At 44.2% G+C, this 21,322-nt stretch overlaps 1 protein-coding gene across 1 annotated transcript in view; it reads right to left on the reverse strand.

Annotated features, from left to right (window-relative positions):
• Nucleotides 1-21,322, reverse strand: part of LOC124795568 (RING finger protein nhl-1-like) — a 118,245-nt gene that overhangs the window by 84,453 nt on the left and 12,470 nt on the right. The window contains exons 3-5 of the mRNA XM_047259640.1: nucleotides 17,364-17,467; nucleotides 17,175-17,225; nucleotides 9,595-9,756 (exon numbers count right to left, since the gene is read on the reverse strand). Coding sequence (XP_047115596.1) covers nucleotides 9,595-9,756; nucleotides 17,175-17,225; nucleotides 17,364-17,467 — 317 coding nt within the window. The remainder of the gene's footprint in view (nucleotides 1-9,594; nucleotides 9,757-17,174; nucleotides 17,226-17,363; nucleotides 17,468-21,322) is intronic.

Here is a 21,322-nt window from a genome sequence, read left to right on the forward strand (position 1 = left end):
GGTTGGGTAGACTTCTCGTAAAATTCGAAAATCCCTGATGCCGTGCCCACAGAATGAAGAAGAGGAAGAAGAATTATAAGAACAGTTGTAATAAACGTCTGCTGAATTTAGAATTTTTCGAGAACTACAGAGCTTTACTTAACCGAGACGACAGGCCAAACATCGCAACGGCTTTTCTAAACAAACACAAACATTTCATTTGATTTATTACGACGTAATATATAATCTCATAAGTTATGCAACTACTAGAAGAATAGTTTAGCTGGGTGTTCAGTGACACCGTTTACCTGTTGCTAACCTAATTATGTACGACAGATGCGTGTGTGTGTAGCTATATTCTTACACTAATCAGCCAGAACATTATGACCACACATCTAATAACCGTAGGCCCACGTTTGGCGCGGATAACAGCGGCGACGCGTCGTGACGTAGAAGCAATGAGGCCCTGGTAGGTCGCTGGAGGACGTTGGCACCATATCTGCATGCCTAATTTCCATAAACTGCGGGAAGGGGAGCGATGAGTTCTGACGGCACATCCAACCAAGTCCGAGATGTGTTCGATCGGATTCAGATCTGGTGAGTTGTGGGATGGGGGGAAGGGGAAGGGGGGCAGCACATCAATTGGGACTCGCCACTGTGTTCCTCAAACCACTCTATCACACTCCTGGCCTTGTGATATGATGCATTATCTTGTTGAAAAACGCCACTGCCGTCTTGAAGCATGATCGTCACGAAGGGGTCTACATGGTCTGCAACCAGTGTACGATGCTCCTTGGCCGTCATGGTGCTTTGCACGACATCCACTAGACACTTGGATGCCCACGTGAATGTTCCCCAGATCATAAAGGACTCGCCGCCAGCTTGTCTCCGTCCCGCAGTACACGTGTCAAGGAGCTGTTCCCCTGGAAGACGACGGATTCGCGCCCTCACATCAGCATGATGAAGAAGGTATCGGGATTCATCAGACCATATAACGCTCTGCCACTGCTCCAACGTCCAGGTTCAATGGTCATGTGCCCATTTCAGTCGTAGTTGCCGATGTCGTGGTCTTTAAACATTCGATCATGCATGGATCGTCGGCTGCAGAGGCCCATCGTTAGGAGTGTTTGATGCGCTGTGTGTTCAGACACACTTGTACTCTGCGCATTATTAGAGTCTGATGTTAATTCTCCCACAGTTCACCACCTGTCCTGTTTTACCAGTCTGCCCAGCCTGCGACGTCCGACACCTGTAATGAGGAGTGGCTGATCAACCCCACGACGTCTAGACGTGGTTTCACCTTGATTTCGCCACGTATTGAAGACACTCACCACGGCACTCCTAGAACACCCAACAGGTTGTGCAGTCTCCGAAATGCTCGTGTCGAGCCTCCAGGCCATCACAACCTGCCCTTGGTCAAACAGATAGATCGCGCACCTTACCCATTCTACACACGCACAGCAAGCTCACTGATACTACATTTACCCTGTACGTGTGTCTGAGTAGCAGTCATTCCTCGTCAGGTGACGCTGCTATCGCTCGGACGGGTTTATACCGATAGTAGGTCTGTGGTCATAACGCTCTGGCTGATCAGCGTATATACATTTCTGGATAGGAAATATTTATGAAAGTATGAAGATTTAATAACTTGTGATGGTAAAATATATGATAGTGATAGGTGTGTAAGTCGATAATTAAGATACTGAGGTAATTAATGAAAATGAATATCATACGAAGTACACGATTTAGTTGTGGTTTTCTGGGGTACATAATACAGTCTAGTGCACTATTTCTTCCGTCTCAATACGGACTCGTGAGCTTTGAACAGTAATGTCTCGGAAGAGTGCAACGTTCCTGAACAGGAGAGGTCTAGGAAGAGTTACACGAGTTGATAAATAACTGCAAATCTCACTACGTGGTGGCAGTGGGGTATTGCGAAAGTGGGGCAAAAAAATAAAGGACGGTTCTTCAGTAAGAAAATTTGGTTATGATTCCAGAATGACGTTTTCACTCTGCAGCGGAATGTGCGCTGATATGAAACTTCCTGTCAGACTAAAACTTTGTGCCGGACCGAGACTCGAACTCGGGACCTTTGCCTTTCGCGGGCAAGCGCTCTACCGTCTGAGCTACCCAAGCACGACTCACGCCCCGTCCTCACGGCTTTACTTCTGCCAGTACCTCGCCTCCTACCTTCCAAACTTTACAGAAGCTCTCCTGCGAAACCTTGCAGAACTAGCACTCCTGGAAGAAGCTCTCGCAGGAGAGCTTCTGTAAAGTTTGGAAGGTAGGAGACGAGGTACTGGCAGAAGTAAAGCCGTGAGGAAGGGGCGTGATTCGTGCTTCGGTAGCTCAGTTGGTAGAGCACTTGCCCGCGAAAGGCAAAGGTCCCGAGTTCGAGTCTCGGTCCGGCACAAAGTTTTAATGTGCCAGGAAGTTTCAATGGCCATGATACTAATTTTAGATGCATTTCGCATCCTAGTAGCATTTGCCGAGGCGAAAATTTTCGTTCTTACCTCACTAACGCTGGAGGAGAGAAATAGAAAATTATCTTGGCAATGATCAAACGGAAAGAGAACTGAAATTCGTTGTATTCATACAAATAATAAACAAATTGTACATGATGTAATGGTCTGAAAATTGTAAGTGATCGTAGACTCTTAGGATGCAGAGTAAAAGTAGATACGACATTACCATACTGGAAATAAGAAATGTAGCTTATGAGAATTTGTCTAACAGTTACGAGATGTATCGGATTACGTTAACTAGCGAATTTAGAATATTAGAAAATCGAGGTTGTAGAGGGAAAAAAATCAAAGTAATAATAATGAGTTACAAGAAGAAATTTAAATTAATTAACGAAAATGGAGGGTGTTACTTGAGGCTGTCAGTAATTTGTTGAAAATGAAGGAAGATTAAAGAGGACCTCTCAAGCAGGGACTGTATATAAACTGAAAAAGCAAGAACAGTGCTAGAATTTGAGTCACTGTTTCATGAAGAAAGTAAGCCGACGGTAATGACAGGAGCGGACCGTATGATGCCTGTTAAAATGAAGAGCGATTTCAGCAACTTGGCGTTACAGCATATGTCTCACAAGTTTCCGTACACATTTCATGAAGATGTTTCCTGACCTCGCCATTTCACTTGACTCACTCGTGATACTGATATGTGCACATCAAACAAATGCCAGCTTTCAGTTACAGGTGTACAGGAAGAAGAGATCGATGAATGAATTCCAAATCAGAGGAACACATTGTTCCTGAGGTAACAGACTACGACTGACTTGACTAGAGCGTACGTCGTAATACATGCCCACATAGCTTAGGTCAACTTTTGTTTTTTTCAGTATCAGTTAAATATGCATAGTGGATTATAAGTTCTTTTTTATATGAAAATAACTTGCGACCGAACCTCCGAATCTTTCCATCAGTAAATGGGGTATGTTCTCAACTGACTCGTTTGTTTTAACCCCCTCCACTGACAGGATGACCCGCTTCCTACTTCCGTATGTATAAAGCCGATACGGACTTGTAGCTGTCACGCCTTTGCGCTTACTGCTACGTATTTTAACCGTAAATAGCTCAGTCCTAATGGTAAGAGGTAGTAGTGAATTCACGTTATTAATCTTTGAAGACAGCACAGCTGCCACAAGCTCAGCTCACTTTTACTCCACTCCTACCCTCGCCATTGCACCACATTAAGTAGGTGCTACATGGACCTTGCTAAATTCACTTGCGTATACATTTTTGACCGTTACTCGCCAGTATTTACCTAATGATTAGTACACTCCTAACCGGACTATTTCCCAAAGAGCTGTGATGATTGAACGGGTTCGATCCACGGCCTACAGTGCCCTACAGTTCACACGGTAACACTGCCTACCTGACCCACTTAACTTGGTAGTGAGCTTATGTATCCAATCACCGCTGCTAGCAGCAGTGGATAATCCTATCAGCACGACGAGAGCAGCAGACTTACCGTCGAATCCTCCTGAAAATACTTATAACTACGGTCGCCAGCTCTGAAGGAGCAAAAGAATAAATCAATTTTTTGGCTCGTTTCAAAGTGAAACGGCTTGAGTTCAATTTAAACTTAATTCTGAATATTACTATTTCTGATCATTCTAGGTGATTCTACAAAGCAAATACTCTCTCAATTTCTGTGAGTTGGCTTGGTAATTACCACCAAGACAATTTAAGCAACTTAGGTTAACAAACTTCTACCCTTCAACTTATTTAATGATTTTGGATATTACTCTTTGGACAACTGATATAGAATTAGTTAAGTGACTTTACTTGAAAGGTTACTCAGAAAAATTTAAGTAACTATAAATAGGCGACTCATTCTGGTGTGACCATTGCTCTTTTCAACATTCTTATACGCTAAAGTATTCTACACCCAAAAGAATTGTAAATGAAAGAGGCGATGGTGGCCTCAGTCTGATTTCACTACACTATGTTTCAGGTTACTACACTTTACAATGAACAACATGCGTCGTAATTTTACTCATTACTATATTCTGTCCTCTGCACTTGCATAAAAGAAAACTGGTATTCTCCTTTTACATGTATACAAAGTTCGACTTAACAATTGCAAGCAGTCTTGCCTTGGGTAGACGTGTTGGTGCTGGTGGTGAGATGCATGTGGCTAACGCAGCTCTTCACGCCTCATGCCGTCAATGGCGGCTGGAACTACGAGCTGTAGCACTCGTATAAGCTACTGCACGTCCGCCATAAAATCTGGGCGCAGGAATTCTTACAATCAGCCCCAGTGGCATAGAGACGGCTTCGACAACCATTCGTCGCGTTCTACTCCACAAACGGCGACGATATTCTCCTCTTCGCTGTTGCACAATCACTTTTGTGTGAGCACAGTTACGCACGTCCGATCACGTCAACACTCCCCAGGCCATTCCATTGTTCAGTCCCTGTGTCTCCAGCTACCTCTAGCTACGCTCGTATCACCAAGAGTGGGGGCGTTCCCCTACCACCTTTTCACCGAAATCATTTAGTATTTAAGAATATATATATTTATTACCCTGGAGTTCATACCAGTCATAATAATTTACTACTAGCGCTTTATAACATTAAATCATACAGTAATAGCTTATAATTACCAAGAAAAAGAATACATTTGACTCCGATAGCTTAGTGCATTGTCTGAGAGGCAGCGCTAATTCCCAGTTTCGCCAATAGATGGCATCAGGGTGCATTCCCTGGCAGTCTCACACCAGCGCGCCCGTTTCCGACGCGCGGGCTCCAAATTACTGTCAGCCCACCATCATTTCAGTTCCGTTACAAACTGTTCAAAGCAATCAAATGTTTAAACATTAGCTGAATGTCTAGGGTGTTCACAAGAAAATTGACAGGTACAAGAGGTCTCCGAAAAGTAAGTTGCACATACCGTCCCATGCTAAGACCTCTTCGCAATAAGAGTGTCGCGTTGTCAGTGTTCGTTTCCCTGCTTTTTCTGCAGACACAGAGCTGTTGCCGTACGAATGATAGGTGCAGCGCACTGTGTGAACTAAACGGAGAGGTAACTGGAAAAGTACTCCAATGTCGAAGTATGCAGGGCAGTGCGATTCTTGTGGGCAAAACGTTGGAACTGCATAGAGATTCGTCGTGAAATGCTACCTGGTTGTGGATCAATTGCAGTGTCGCGCCCAACCGTCCTGAAACGGTGCCAACAATTTGGCTAAGGCCGCACATACGTGGCTCATGCAGATCAAGAACGAAAGCCATCCACGTGGACGACAGGCGACAATATCCGGGAAGTCGAGGAACTGATTCTCAGAAATCTCATGTTTTCCGACGGTGAGGACGCTTATACATCGGTCCTCGAATGGCACCAAAGAGGAACTGAACCTTTGGTAGAAGGCTGCGACCGTTGTTTTTAAAAAAATTGTTACTATGTTGAAAAATAGCGTCAAGTGTGTGTGCGTCTCTTTGAAGTGCAGCGCAGCATTAAACAAAAGTTTCTTTCCCTGCCATAATAATACGTAGCTTACCTGTATCTCAGTTCTAAATAAATATGAGTTAACTGTACATAATTGTTGCCATATTGGAAGTCAAGTTGTTACAGGGATCAGTTTTCTGTAATCGTTTAAGAGAATATTGGTTTTGTAAATAAAAAGCACCTTTTCTTGTTGCACTCTATTTTGTTTGTCCCAGACGTCTTTTTCACTTTCAGGCATCATCATAAAGTGAAAAAGACGAAACGCATCTGGGAGGAATAAAACACAGTGCAGCAAGAAAAGGAGGTTTTTATTTACAAAACCAATATTTCTGTGCTTGCTGCGGAGGGTGTCCACGCAAACAAACTCGTTTAAGAGAATGCTTATAACGTAGTACATACAGTGTGTAAATAAGAGAGACACATCGGTAAAAAAACCTTTTCTCTCTCTTTTAATTTACCTTTAAGCATAATTTCTATTTAAATTATGTATGTATGACTCTTACACTTTAATGTTTCTGACTTTTAGTTCTAATACTAAAAAACAAGTAAATTCTAAGTATAAATGTAACTGTCTTTCATTTTTTCCCTATGTGCCCTCCCATCTTGCACATCGCAGGCAGTTAAACAGACGGTGCATGTCTGTCGTGCTCTAAGCACGAAATGCATTTCGTTTTTATTGTGTGATCAGGTTAGCTTCCGTGCTTACTCTCCTCCCGCTTGGTTGGTGTTTCTGAGCTGTTATTAACTTCGCTGCGCTATCATAACACACGACTACTTAAACCTTTTGTACATTTTCGTCGATGACTTGAATCACATGAGCCATGTACACTGAGAGCCAAAGAAACTTTTACACCTGCGTAATATCGTGTAGGGCCCCGCGAGAACTCAGGAGTGCCGCAACACGACGTGGCATGGACTCGACTAATGTCTGGAGTGGTGCTGGAGGGAACTGACACCATGAATCATGCAGGACTGTCCATAAATCCGTAAGAGTACGAGGGGATTCCCAGATATGCTCAATATGGGGAGCTTGGTGGCCAGCGGAAGTGTTTAAACTCAGGAGAGAGTTCCTGGAGCCACTCTGTAGCAATTCTGGACGTGTGGGGTGTCGCATTGTCCAGCTGGAATCGAATGAATGGATGCAGGTGATCAGACAGGATGCTTACGTTCGTGTCACCTGTCAGAGTCATATCTAGACCTATGAGTGGTCCAATGTCACTCCAACTGCACACGCCCCACACCATTACAGAGCCTCCACCAGCTCCACCCTGCTAACATGCAAAGTCCATGGATTTATGAGGTTGTCTACATACAGTTTCAGATGGGACTCGTCCGACCAGGCGTCTCCAGTCATGAACAGTCCAATGTCTGTGATGACGCCGAGCGGTTTAGCCGCGCGGTGTAGGGCGCCTGGTCACGGTTCGCGATGCTCCGCCCCTCGGAGGTTCGAGTCCTCCCTCAGGCATGGGTGTATGTGCGTGTTGTCCTTAGCGTAAGCTAGTTTCAGTTACGTTAAGTAGTGTGCAAGCCTAGGGACCGATGATCTTAGCAGTTTGGCCCCATAGGAACTTACCACAACCATCACCATCTGTGTTGACCGACCCAGGCGGGGCGTAAAGTATTGTGTCTTGCACTCTTCAAAGGTACATGAGTGGGCTTAGTCTTTGAAAGCCTATATCGATGACGTTTCGTTGAATGGTTCGCACGCTGACACTTGTTGATGGCCCAGCATTTGCGGAAGGGCTGCACTTCTGTCACGTTGAGCGATTCTCTTCAGTCGTCGTTGGTCCCATTCTTGCAGGATCTTTTTCCGGCCGCAGGGATGTCGGAGATTTTATGTTTTACCGTATTCCTGATATTCACGGTACATTCGTGAAATGGTCGTATGGGGAAATCCCCACTTCATCGCTACCTCGGAGATGCTGTTTCCCATCGCTCGTACGCCAACTATAACACAACGTTCAAACTCACTTAAATTTTGATAACCTGCCATTGCAGCAGCTGTAATCGAACTAACAACTGCGCCAGACACTTGTTGTCCTGTATAGGAGTTGCTGACCGCAGCGCCGTATTTAGCCTGTTTACATAACTCTGTATTTGAATATGTATGCCAATACCAGTTTCTTTGGCGTTTCAGTGTATCTTCATCAATAAAAAAGGAATGACGCTCTGCACAGCTTATTCCTCGCGCCGAGTACAGGTGCTACACAGATAGCGTGATATACAGGGTGCCCATAAATTATCTTTACAGCTTAAGACATTAATAACGTTAAAACAGTACTACGAACAAATGATTTTCCGCATGTAGTAAGCAATTTTAAAACAATACTATTAACAAATGATTTCCGCATGTATTAAGGTCACTCATAAAGTTTTTTATCTTTCAGGTGACCCAGTTTTGACGCAAAATTGGACTTGTGAACCTGATAAAATATGGACGCCACTGGAGAAAGCTCAACGTGCTACTTGGTTCACACTGACGACATCCGATACCCAAGTCCAACGAAACTTTCGAACATAGTGTGGAAGGCACCAAGTATCCCGACCAACTATGACGTATACCAACTTAGTATACGTCATTTATGGAAAAAATTAGCATTTTCTTTTAAAAAAGGGAAACGGTCGCACATCTGTTTCAGCCACCAACGTGGACAAGAAACAATAGACGTTTGCAAGGAGTCCCACGGCGGCCAGAGGGTTGGGAATGAGATGATCAACAGCGTACAATGTCTTAAAACCTCAGCGCGAACAGTTTGTAGTGGATACGCTAGGTAAAACTGACGCAAACAACGACTTTTAGGAAAAGATTTGTTTCTCCGATGAGGCAACGTTTCATGTTACCGGCAAACTGAATCGTCAGAACGTTCGGATATGGGGTTCATACTATACTCATGTTACATGTGAAATAGAAAGAGACGGTCCCAAGGTCAGTATTTGATGAGGACTGATCCACAGTTGCACCGTCCGTCCCTCATTTTTCATCGAGCCTGCCGTCAATGTTCGTGTTTACGTGGGTCTGTTACAAGAGTTTGCTGCGCCACCATTGGAACACCTGTATTCTGATGACATATTCCAACAAGATGGGGCGCTAACCCACTGGTCCCAAACGTCCGTCAATTTCTAGACGAAGAGTTTCCGGATAACTGGATTGGACGAGATGAGCAAAATTGCTGGCTGCCACGATCCCCTGACCTCACACCTCTAGAGTTATTCCTGTGGGGTTTTATAAAGGATCTGGTATGCTGAGCCAAGGTTGAAGACCTACAGGACTTGCATTCGCAATGCATTTGACCATGTCACACTGGAAATCTTGAATCATACGTGGAGAGAAATGGAATTCCGACTGGATATTACCCGTGGCACTAAGGGTGCACACATTGAGATGTGTAATGAGGAAAGAAGATTTATCAGTTATCACATGTTGAAAACCATTTGTTAATATTTAGTACAGTTTTAAGGCTATTAAGGTGTTAATTTGTAAAGATACTTCACAGCCATCCTGTATTTTCTTCCTTTTTCCATGGAATCACGATATATGGTAATGACACAATGCGGTGAGAACTTACAAGTAAATGTTGTCGTGTAAACGAGAGGTTGTCAATACTGAGGTGAAAATCTCGCGAAGAATGCAATAAGCCCTGTGAGGGACGAATGGGACCTTACCTTGAAGTCTGCCTCCTTGCGGTCGATGCCCTCTGCGGCCTCCAGCACCTGGGAACGCATGTGGGACAGCTGGTCCTCCAGCGCCGTGGTGTGGCTGGACCAGCAGGTGTCGCAGAAGCTCTGTGGAGCAGACGAGGAGTGGTTCCTCTTACTAGCGGCAGGCTTTCACAACGAACAGATTATTACTATAACGAACAGGCAAAGAGTCCAGTAAAATCAATGAGTTACTTAGAAACCTCGATGCCCAACGTAAAATAAAATTGCACTCAATTATTCACTAGGTGACAACAGACATAGGATACGTCGCAATATCGTGTCGAACCTCCTTTTTCCCGGTATAGTGCAGCAACTCCGCTTTTGCATGGACTCAACAAGTCGTTGGAAAATACTGAGCCACTCTGCCTCTACAGCCGTCCATTATTGCGAAAGTGTTGCCGGAGCAGGCTTTTGTGCGCGAACTGAGCTCTCGATTATGTCCCAAAAATGTTCGATGGGTTTCATGTCGGTAGATCTGGGTGGCCAAACCATTCGCTCGAATTGTCCAGAATGTTCTTCGAACCAATCACGAACAACTGTAGTCCGGTGACAGCCTCATTATCATATATAAAAATTCCGTTGTTGTCTGAGAACACTAATTCATGAATGACGGCAAATGATTTACGAATAGCTGAACATAGCCATTTCCAGTCAATGATCGGTTCATTTGGACCATATAAACGCAGACCACACCATTATGGAGCCTCCATCAGCTTGCACAGTGCCTTCCTTGTTGACAACTTGGATCTATGGCTTCATGGGGTCTGCGCCACACTCGAACCCTACCATCAACTCCTACCAACTGACCCATCTGAGCTGGCCGCGGTTTTCCAGTCGTCTGTTGTCCAACCGATATGGTCAGCAGCCCAGGAGAGGCACTGCAGGCGATGTCGTGCTGTTAGCGAAGGAACTCGTCTGCTGCCATAGTGCACTGACATCAAGTTTCGCCGCCCTGTCCTAATGGATACGCGCGCCGTACGTCCCACATTGTTTTCTGCGGTTATTTCAAGCACAGTTGCCTGTGTATTACGTAACACTCCAAGAAACCCGAAAACCCAAATAAGAATGTCATGATAATTAAAGTAGGGAACAGTGTCATCCTGACAGGTACGACAACTTTGACAATAATACAACACCTCAAAGTTTTGGTGAACACCAATTTCAATAATTACGGAGTCTGTCATGATATAAAGCTGGAAAGAAAGTAAGGTTATTTTTAATTAGCTATCAAACATCTTAGGAATAACTGCAAATTAGTACGACGAAAGTTAAGTCCCAAGCAATATGTCGGTCAGAGATAATATTTATTGTGAAGGAGAGTTGTAAACGCGGCGAAAAGGAAATTCAATGCGTCTACAGTACTCTACCATGCAAAAGTTATTCGCTTGCTAGTTTGCTTGCTATCATCTCGAGAGAGAGAGAGAGAGAGAGAGAGAGAGCACCGTTTGCCATAGTACTACAAACGGAATGCTACGACAGTGTTTCTTTCTTTCTTTTTTTTTTTTTTTAAAAGTAATATTTTGTAATAGAGATGCGCATACTTTGTTCTCAGTTATTCTGACTTGAGAACTTGAACTGAAGTGATCTTCTAAGTGATATTCTGGTAGTGGTGGTGGTGGTGGTTAGTGTTTAACGTCCCGTCGACAACGTGGTCATTAGAGACGGAGCGCAAGCTCGGGTTAGGGAAGGATTGGGAAGGAAATCGGCCGTGCCCTTTCAAAGGAACCATCCCGGCATTTGCCCGAAACGAGTTAGGGAAATCACGGAAAACCTAAATCAGGATGGCTGGAGACGGGATTGAACCGTCGTCCTCCCGAATGCGAGTCCAGTGTGCTAACCATATTCTGGTAGTGTAGGGCGAGTTAATGAACTTTAATTATTGGAGATATTATTGTTGGACTCAACCTTCATCAAAGTGAACAGTTACAACGAAGAATGTACATAGTATCGAAGACTGCAATACCCGATTAGCCTGGAGTAGGAAACATTAATACGACCACACGAAGATAATACAAATACGACTTGCGTCGTGCCATAGTGAACAATTCTGCCCAGCAACGTAACAACAACTAGTGATACTGAACCGCAAATGAATTTTTTCTCGCTTCAGCGGTGTGAAGCGACGCCGGTGATGAATGATTCACTCAATACTGCAATAACTAACTAACCGGGCATAGCAGATCATCATAAAACCATAACAGACAATTAAAATCGGCAGTTCGCTTCGCTGAGAAGACTGTGTGGACTCGCAAACGGACTTTCATACGTTACGCGAGGAACAATTTTCTTTAGAGATTTTCAGGTGCTGTTCCACGTTATCCGACGGGGACAACCATCACTGCGCGTCGCGTCTCCATTCCACCGACCGAGCTGTAGCAGTAGCGGCTCAACGTCGACAGCGACAACAAAAGGGGAGAGCGGACATCACAATTAGCATTGACTACGCAAACGCCACTGTTCAAGGTTAGTGAAGACAGTCGGCCACTGCATTGCCAGTGGTGGAAGGTAATGTCTGAAGTTTGGTATTCTCGGCGCACTGTTGACACTGTCGATCTCAGAATACTGAATTCGCTTACGAATTCCGTAATGGAATGTTCCACGCGTCTAGCTCCAACTACCAGTCCGCGTTGAAAGTCTGTTAATTGTTGTCGTGCGTCCATAATCACGTCGGACACCTTCTCACAAGAATCACCTGAATACAAATGACGGCTCCGCCATTGCATTTCCCTTTTATACCTTGTGTTCGCGATACTACGGCCACCTGTACATGTGCATATCGCTGTCCCTTGCCTTTCGTCACCTCAGTGTAAACTCATTCATTCCTCCAAATCCATATCTTTACCTGGTCCAAATGAAACGACAGAATTGAGATCGAATAGTCTTTTCACTCAAGTCAGAAATTACATAAAACTGTCGTTCAGAAAAATAAGCTGCTCGTCGATGAATTACGTTTTCTAAACAGTTCAGCATCTGAAATTAATGTCGGATGCAGTATTTTCATATATCATGTTCAAATATCGTCGACAACATAATGTATGACGATGGTCTAGACTAGTGTTTCATTCTGATCCCAGAGGATATTCACGTGCAACACTGCAGAGATGTGACTCCCTGAGCTGCGAACAAGTCGCTCTAAGGTGAGTTGCAACCGTACGCCGTATACACCTGGTCTCACGTTCGATAGTTGTGCGTTTCAAACGAGAACTCCGACCACTCGATGTATGACATATATCGGTTCACGCCAAATATCAGCAAACTGCTTGGTCACGTGCAACATGAGCGACTAGCAATCTCACTGAAACGCCTTCACACATTGCAGTCTGTTTCTGTCATATGACCTTGTGGAATAGGATGGACGTATCGATAACTACAACTATACATGTGAAGCCAGTTTACTGGCAGTTTATTCCTATTGGTAGACTAGAGACCCTTGTAACCCATCTTTGGTATTAGCGATTTTCGTTCTCTAGGTATTGTTCATAATTATACCAAGAGATGTCGGCAGATCAGTGACAAGCCCATAAGGCATTTTAGAATATTGTGGCTGAAGGGGACTCAGTTGGTTATATTCGACAGTCTATGGTGCACGCAGTCTCAAAGTCAGCAGCTGCCATAGAGAAGTTGCCAGGTAGAAAGCCTCCCTTCAGCACAAATCTGGCGTTACAGTGTAATGGGGCAAAGACCAACCCAATGTTAGTCTGAGTCTCTGAGACTTTCAGCAGCAAGAGATTCTTGTATTGATCCATTGTGCCTTCCAAGATGACATCACCCAGGGAATGCCTCGCAGACTGGACCCATCCGATAATTGTTGCTAGGTGTTTGATTTCAGTCGTTTCACGCCTTTCATGCCAACGGCTGTATGTTCAGTGGAGCATAAAAGGTAATTTATCTGAAAAGGTCACGTGTGGCCAATCAGTGGAGACGCTACCATCACCTTGGCGCCAGTTATGGATTGCGCCAATCTGCTAAGCATGGCATGTGGTACCCACGACGGCACGCGAACGGTTTATAAGTTCAGCCATTTCGGAAATGCTTCCACCCTTGGCCCAAAAGCTAATGATGATGCCTTATTGGAAGTCAGACAAATCGCTCCGTTTCCACATTACGACGAATGGACTGTTTCCACCCCTCCCTGCTGCCTCCTCCCCCCGCCCCCTCCAAGCCCCATCACACTGTACAGGGTGTTTCAAGAGTGATGGTCAATATTCAGCGATACGATAGGAATGATCATTTGAAGAGAAAAATTCAAGTAAACATAAGCTTTAAAATGCAGAACTTAAGAGCTATGAGCAATTCTTGATCTTCGATTCTGTGCAACAAATCTCTTCTACTGCAAGCTCTTTGCTTTCCATATTTTGGGTAGTGGTAGTATGAACGAAAACAAGAAAAAAATGTCCAGTAAACATGTGCTCTAAACTGCACAGCTAAGCAGTTACGAGCACTTGTTCATTAGAAGAGCTGTCTTTCAATGCAGTGAAGGTGAACAAGTGCTCACAGCTCTTAAGGTATGCGTTGTAGAACACATGTTTACTGGACATTTTGTTTCTTGGATTGGTTCATAATGCCACTTCCCAAAATTTGGCAAGCAAAGAGCTTGCAGTAGAAGAGATTTGTTTCACAGTATCGAAGATGAAGAATTGCTCATAGCTTTTAATATGTGTTTTAGATCCCATATTTACTTGACATTTTTGTTTTAAATGATCATTCATGCCATGTTCCTCTTGTGGTCTTCAGTCCAGAGACTGGTTTGATGCAGCTCTCCATGCTACTCTATCCTGTGCAGGCTTCTTCATCTCCCGGTACCTACTGCAACCTACATTCTTCTCAATCAGCTTACTGCATTCATCTCTTGGTCTCCCTCTACGATTTTTGCCCCAAACGCTTCCCTCCAGTACTGAACTGGTGATCCCTCGATGCCTCAGATCGTGTCCTACCAACCGAGCCCTTCTTCTAGTCAAGTTGTGCCACAAATTCCTCTTCTCGCCAATTCTATTCAGTACCTCTTCATTAGTTACATTCTTCTGTAGGACCACATTTCGAAAGCTTCTATTCTCTTTTTATAACTAAACTAGTTATTGTCCGTGTTTCAGTCCCACACAAGGCTACACCCCACACAAATTCTTTCAGAAAAGACTTCCATGACACTAAAATCTATACTCGATAGTAACAAATTTCTCTTCTTTAGAAACCCTTTCCTTGCCATCGCCAGTTTATGTTTTGTAGCCTCCCTACTTAGACAGTCATCAGTTACTTTGCTTGACAAAAAACGGAAAGTCGTCTGCTACTTTAAGTGTCTCATTTCCTAATCTAATTTAGTCAGCATCACCTGATTTAATCCGACTGCATTACATTATCCTTATTTTGCTTTTGTTGATATTCATCTTATATCCCCAATTCAAGGCACTGTCCATTCTGTTCAGCTGCTCTTCCAGATGCTTTGCTGTCTCTGGCAGAACTACAATGTCGCCGGAAAACCTCATATTTTTGTTTCTTCTCCATGGATTTTAATTCCTACTCCAAATTTTTCTTTTGTTCCCTTTACTGCTTGCTCAATATACAGATTAATAGATAATATACAGATTAATAGATAATATAATAATATTAATAGATAATATACACATTAATAGATGGGCTACAACCCTGTCTCACTCCCTTCAGAACCACTGCTTCCCTTTCGTGCCCCTCGACTCTTATAACTGCCATCTGGTTTCTGTACATATCATAAACAGCTCCCTGTATTTTACCCGTGCAACCTTTAGAATTTGAAAGAAAGTATTCCAGTCAACACTGTCAAATGTTTACACTAAGTCTACAAATGCCAGAAACGTAAGTTTGCCTTTCGTTAACCTATCTTCTAAGATAAGTCGTAGGGTCAGTATTGTCTCACGTGCTCGAACATTTCCACGGAATCCAAACAGATCGTCTCCGAGGTTGACTTCTACCAGCTTTTCTATTCGTCTGTCATATCCATGAATATTGACCATCTCTTCTGTATACAGCCTCCATTCCTAGCACTGCCGCCTGTTGTCTGTGAATGGTTACTGCACATTGACATCGTACACAGCTGGTGATCTCGTTAATGTACAGGGTAGGGTGACACACGGGAGACGGACGGTTTTGAACTGCGTAGTACTGAGGGCGCGGTGGTGGGAGGTGGTCGTGGTGGGGATAGTTCTGATCCACACAAGGCGCCTTCTCATTTACTCAGTCAATATGGAACAGTGGGACTTGCAACGTCGAGTGTTGGTCTATGACAGTTTCGTGAAAAGTGGTGAGTCTATTATTGCTACGCAGCGATTGTTTCGTGCGCGGTTTAATGTCGGTCGACATGGAGCTGTTCCGAGTCGTAACACAATCCTCAGATGGGTGGAAAACTTCAGATCAACTGGAAACATACTGGATAAGAAGCATCCTGGCCCGAGACGCAGAGTGACGACACCAGACAATGTTGAAGGGCTAAGGCAAGCGGCAGTCAGAAGCCCAGGACGGTCAGATAGACGTCATGCTGGTGAGTTACGAATCAATCGTGAATCGGTTCGACGAATTTTGCATAAAGAATTAAAATTCCATCCCTACAAAATACTCATTGTCTAAAAACTTAAGGAAACTGATTTTGCTGTACGAGAAGACTTCGCTTACAGAATGCAAGTGATTTTGGGATCGAATGAAAATGAAATTTTTTTGGTGAGTGATGAAGCTCATTTTCATTTGAACGGGACCGTGAATAAGCAAACCCAACGTTACTGGGCTCCAGAGCATCTAAACCTTATCCACCAGTGTCCTCTACACTCAGAAAAAGTAACAATCTGGTGTGCTCTTGGCTCTTTGGCTTTTTTTTTTTTAGAGAACGGGGCCACAGTTACTGTTAATTCGGTTCGTTACATTCGTATGCTTGAAACATTCTTGAAAACAGAACTAAGAAGGCGAGGAATCCCTTTAAAATGCGTTTGGTTCCAGCAGGATGGGGCAACATCGCACACCGCTGACACTTCAGTGACAGTTCTTAGACGCATGTTTCCTGGCCGGATTATCTCACGTTTTGGCAATTTTCCTTGGCCTCCCAGGTCTCCCGACTTGTCAGTATGTGACTTTTTTCTGTGGGGGTACCTTAAGAACTGTGTCTATAACCACCAACCACGAAATTTGGACTAGTTGAAGAATGGAATGATTCAAGAAATTACTGCCATGCCTACAGAGTTTTTAGTCCGTGTGATGGATGATTTTGAGGAGAGACTTGAGTCCTGCATTCGAAATGATGGACATCGCCTTGACGACATTATTTTTCACAAATAACTTTGTTAACTAAAATGGCAAATAATGAGCATTGGTTTTGTGTAAATATACATGCATTAATTTTAAAGTTGGCTGAGTATTACTTCATTAAAACCTTCTGTCTCCCGTGTGTCACCCTGTAGGTGCACCGTGTATGAAGACTCTGTCAAGTACTCAAGTGTCAACTGCAGAGCAGCTGTAACTTGTAGTCGCCCTCTGCACCACACAGTAGCGGCCCGCGGCCCGCGACCCGCGCTCTAGGCCTTACTCACCTGGCCGCAGTGGTTGCAGGCCTGCAGCTGCAGCTTGTTCTGGTCGCCCGCCTGCTGGCCACACAGCGAGCAGTGCGTGGGCGGCGAGGGGGCGGCAGCGGGGGCGGCGGCGGGGGCGGCGGCGGCGCCCTGCGGCTGCGGCTGCGGCTGCGGGGGCGGCAGCGTCGCGGGCGGCGCGCCCCTGGCGGCGAGCAGGCGCAGCAGCGAGCCCACGTACAGGTTGCCCGGCAGGTGGGCGGCGCCGCCCACGGGCACCGAGCTCGCGGCGCCGCACACCGGGCAAGACACGCTCCCTGCGGCAGGCGGGCAGGGGGGCGGGCTGCACTCGCTGCGTGCCTCGCACACACACACTCACACACACAGTTTTCAGTATCACCTAGCAGAAACTGAAGTTACGTCATTAAATTCTTTGTTCGTCTCAAGTCCCGGTACAGACTACCATCGCGCCATACTACTGCAGTATTCTGCTAGTGCGTCCAGCGACTCCAGTCGACATGGCTGCCAAGAACGTGGCGATGTGAATCAATTTTAAGAGGCAGACATTCCATGTGGGCGTTGCAGCTAAGCGGGTGTACCTCAGGCATACGATGCTTAAGAGGGGACGTTCGCGAAATTTACCGAAAATGTAAATTTTAAATTTTCTTTTTACTTGCTACTAGAACACATTGACAATGAACTCCCACAATTTCAATGACGAAGTATTATCCGAAGAAAAATAATTAAATAGTTGGGCGGCCGGGGTGGCCGAGCGGTTCTACGCGCAACAGTCTGGAACCGCGCGACCGCTACGGTAGCAGGTTCGAATCCTGCCTCTGGCATGGATATTTGTGATGTCCTTAGGTTAGTTAGGTTTAAGTAGTTCTAACTTCTAGGGGACTGATGACCTCAGAAGTTAAGTCCCATAGTGCTCACAGCCATTTGATTTGAAATAGTTGACGCAACCTTCCTGCCATACCTCCTTTTCGAATTTCAGCGGGATAACAACCCCTACAATTACAAGCAGAGGCTTCCAAATTGCATCCTTGATGTTGTCAAGCCCATTTACAAGTTTCTGGTCGATCCTGAACTTCTAAAGAAAAAAAAATGGTTCAAATGGCTCTAAGCACTATGGGACTTAACATCTGAGATCATCAGTCCCCTAGACTTAGAACTACTTAAACCTAACTAACCTAACAACATCACACACATCCATGCCTGAGGCAGGATTAGAACCTCCGACCGTAGCAGCATCGCGATTCCGCATTGAAGCACCTAGAACCGCTCGGCCTCAGCGGCCGGCTTATAAAGAAATGTGTTGATGGCGAAGCCCGCAACTCTAATGAGTCGCGAAATTCACTGATTATGGAAACAGTGCCGTCACACCACATTTTCATGTTCAACAGTTGTCAGAATTGCAACTTATGATGCAGTTCTTGTATTTAATGATGGGAACGTACGGAGGATGAAGGTGTTAGAGAGAAAGGCTTTCAAATACGAAATTTTGCTGCGGCCGCCCACTTCAGACATCATAGCGCCTACTGCATTGGCATCCCACTTCACGTCCAACCAAGACAAGATGCCTGCATCGCAGGGTGTATGTTCACCAGGAAAACCTACGTCATCTGTGTTGTCAACACAAATATTTACCAACGGCCACAACACAACACAACACCAGGTCTCCTCAAAGGATCGCTAGGGACCGCTACCCGTTCGCTGAGCCTGCAAAACAGCTTCAGCAGAGGTCGCAGGTAGACCAGGAACTACTTTGCTACGCCAGGCACGTGATTGTAAATAGTTCCGGCAGATACATTCGCGAAACGGGCTTTATACGGCGCACTGCCAGCAAAGGGCAGTTCGACGCTCCGCTTGGACGTATACAGAACTGCCAACCCGGGAGCCACGGCGACATGCCTCTTCCAGCTGGCCGATGTCTTGCAGATGGACTTGGTATAGTCGACGAACATTTTGACATTTTTAGAATTGTTTGATTGTGGTCTCTCCTCAGGAAGAGTCGTGTCTTTTCTATTATTATTTGTTGTTGTATATTGGTGACGATCCGCAGTTGGTATCGAGTCTGTTGTTCTTTTGGTGATTGTATTATTGTTTCGCTTTGGTGAATCCAATAAATCGTTTTTGGACTTGTGTTTTCCGCCATTCTGTTCACTAGCGCAGATATTTCAAATTTCACTCAAGACGTATTGAGAAGAGTAGGTTTGAGGCGCCTCTCTGTAGCTGAAAAGTCATTTGAAAATCTGGCAAAGAAAAGAAAGCATAAAACAGGAAACCAGCAGAGAAAACTTTAGGGGAATGAGGACTCTGAGTTTAAATCTGAGGACTTTTGAATAGGTAGCATAAGAAAAACACGTCTGGTTGAACTTTAAATTCTTTAAATTAAAAGGAAGGTCAGCGTTGGCCATAATATTGATGTCTTATTGATAGCAGAATCGATTTTCGATCACATAGTGATCATCCTCAGTGCTGATATGTACAAATTAAACTCAGACACTGGTATCAAGTTATCAACAACCAAAACTGAGAAGCGATCACAATTGTACATATCAGCACTGAGGATGATCATTATGTGATCGAAAATCGATTCTGCTATCAATAAGACATCAATATTACGGCCAACGCTGACCTTCCTTTTAATTTAATATATATGGTCGTTATGCACAAGCACTCCATGGAGTCACCAATCAATTTAAATTCTTTTTTGAAAATTATGTTTTTGAAAGTTCATCAGAATCTATGAAGGCCAGAATTATGAATTTTTGTTCACTTATTTCTACAAACCCAACAAATATTATTTCAAGAAAAAATTTTAAAATTTTGAGTGTAAGCTGAGGTACGAAGCAAAGTGCTGTGAATTCAACATGAATTTTGTATTTTTCTTACAGAAGTATAATTAAGAAATTATTAAAATTCTCCTATTCGACATATTCAAAACACCTCATCAGAGAAGCTTACTATATGCAAAGGGATTAAACAGAGAAAATTTTGTAGAAGCTTCTTGAATAGTTTCTGAGAAAATATTATTTTTTAAAACAAACTTTTTACATTTTATAGAAAAGTTAAATATATATAATCGAAGGAACTCAACAGTAAATTTCTTACTTTCATGTAAAGCATGGTACAAAATTTCACTGCCGCATCTTCAAAATTTTCTTTGTGGTGCATCTCGTAAATAGTGTGTGCTTCTCATGAACACCCCCTATTTATGTGCTGCCCAGTCACCTTGAGTTTTGTAGCTGCTTCCGTCATACTATTCACTATATATATAAATGACCTTGTGGATAACATCGGAAGTTCACTGAGGCTTTTTGCGGATGATGCTGTAGTATATCGAGAGGTTGTAACAATGGAAAATTATACTGAAATGCAGGAGGATCTGCAGCGAATTGACGCATGGTGCAGGGAATGGCAATTGAATCTCAATGTAGACAAGTGTAATATGCTGCTAATACACAGAAAGAAAGATCCTTTATCATTTAACTACAATACAGCAGGTCAGCAACTGGAAGCAGTTAATTCCATAAATTATCTGGGAGTAGGCAATAGGAATGATTTAAAATGGAATGACCATATAAAATTAATCGTCGGTAAAGCAGATGCCAGACCGAGATTCAATGGAAGAATCCTAAGGAAATGCAGACCGAAAACAAAGGAAGTAGGTTTACAGTACACGTGTCCGCCCACTGCTCGAATACTGCTCACCAGTGTGGGATCCGTACCAGATAGGGTTGATATAAGAGATAGAGAAGGTCCAACGGAGAGCAGCGCGCTTCGTTACAGGATCATTTAGTAATCGCGAAAGCGTTAGGGAGATGATAGATAAACTCCAGTGGAAGACTCTGCAAGAGAGACGCTCAGTAGCTCGGTACGGGCTTTTGTTGAAGTTTCGAGAACATACCTTCACCGAGGAGTCAAGCAGTGTATTGCTCCCTCCTACGTATATCTCGCGAAGAGACCATGAGGATAAAATCAGAGAGATTAGAGCCCCCACAGAGGCATAAACGACAATCTTTCTTTTCACGAACAATACGATACTGTAATAGAAGGGAGAACCGATAGAGGTACTGCAGGTACCCTCCGCCACACACCGTCAGGTGGCTTGCAGAGTATGGATGTAGATGTAGATGCAGAAGATAGTGCACGGTCGTAAGTCTCTT

This window comes from Schistocerca piceifrons, chromosome 4 (assembly GCF_021461385.2).
Source record: "Schistocerca piceifrons isolate TAMUIC-IGC-003096 chromosome 4, iqSchPice1.1, whole genome shotgun sequence".
Taxonomy (NCBI): Eukaryota; Metazoa; Arthropoda; class Insecta; order Orthoptera; family Acrididae; genus Schistocerca; species Schistocerca piceifrons.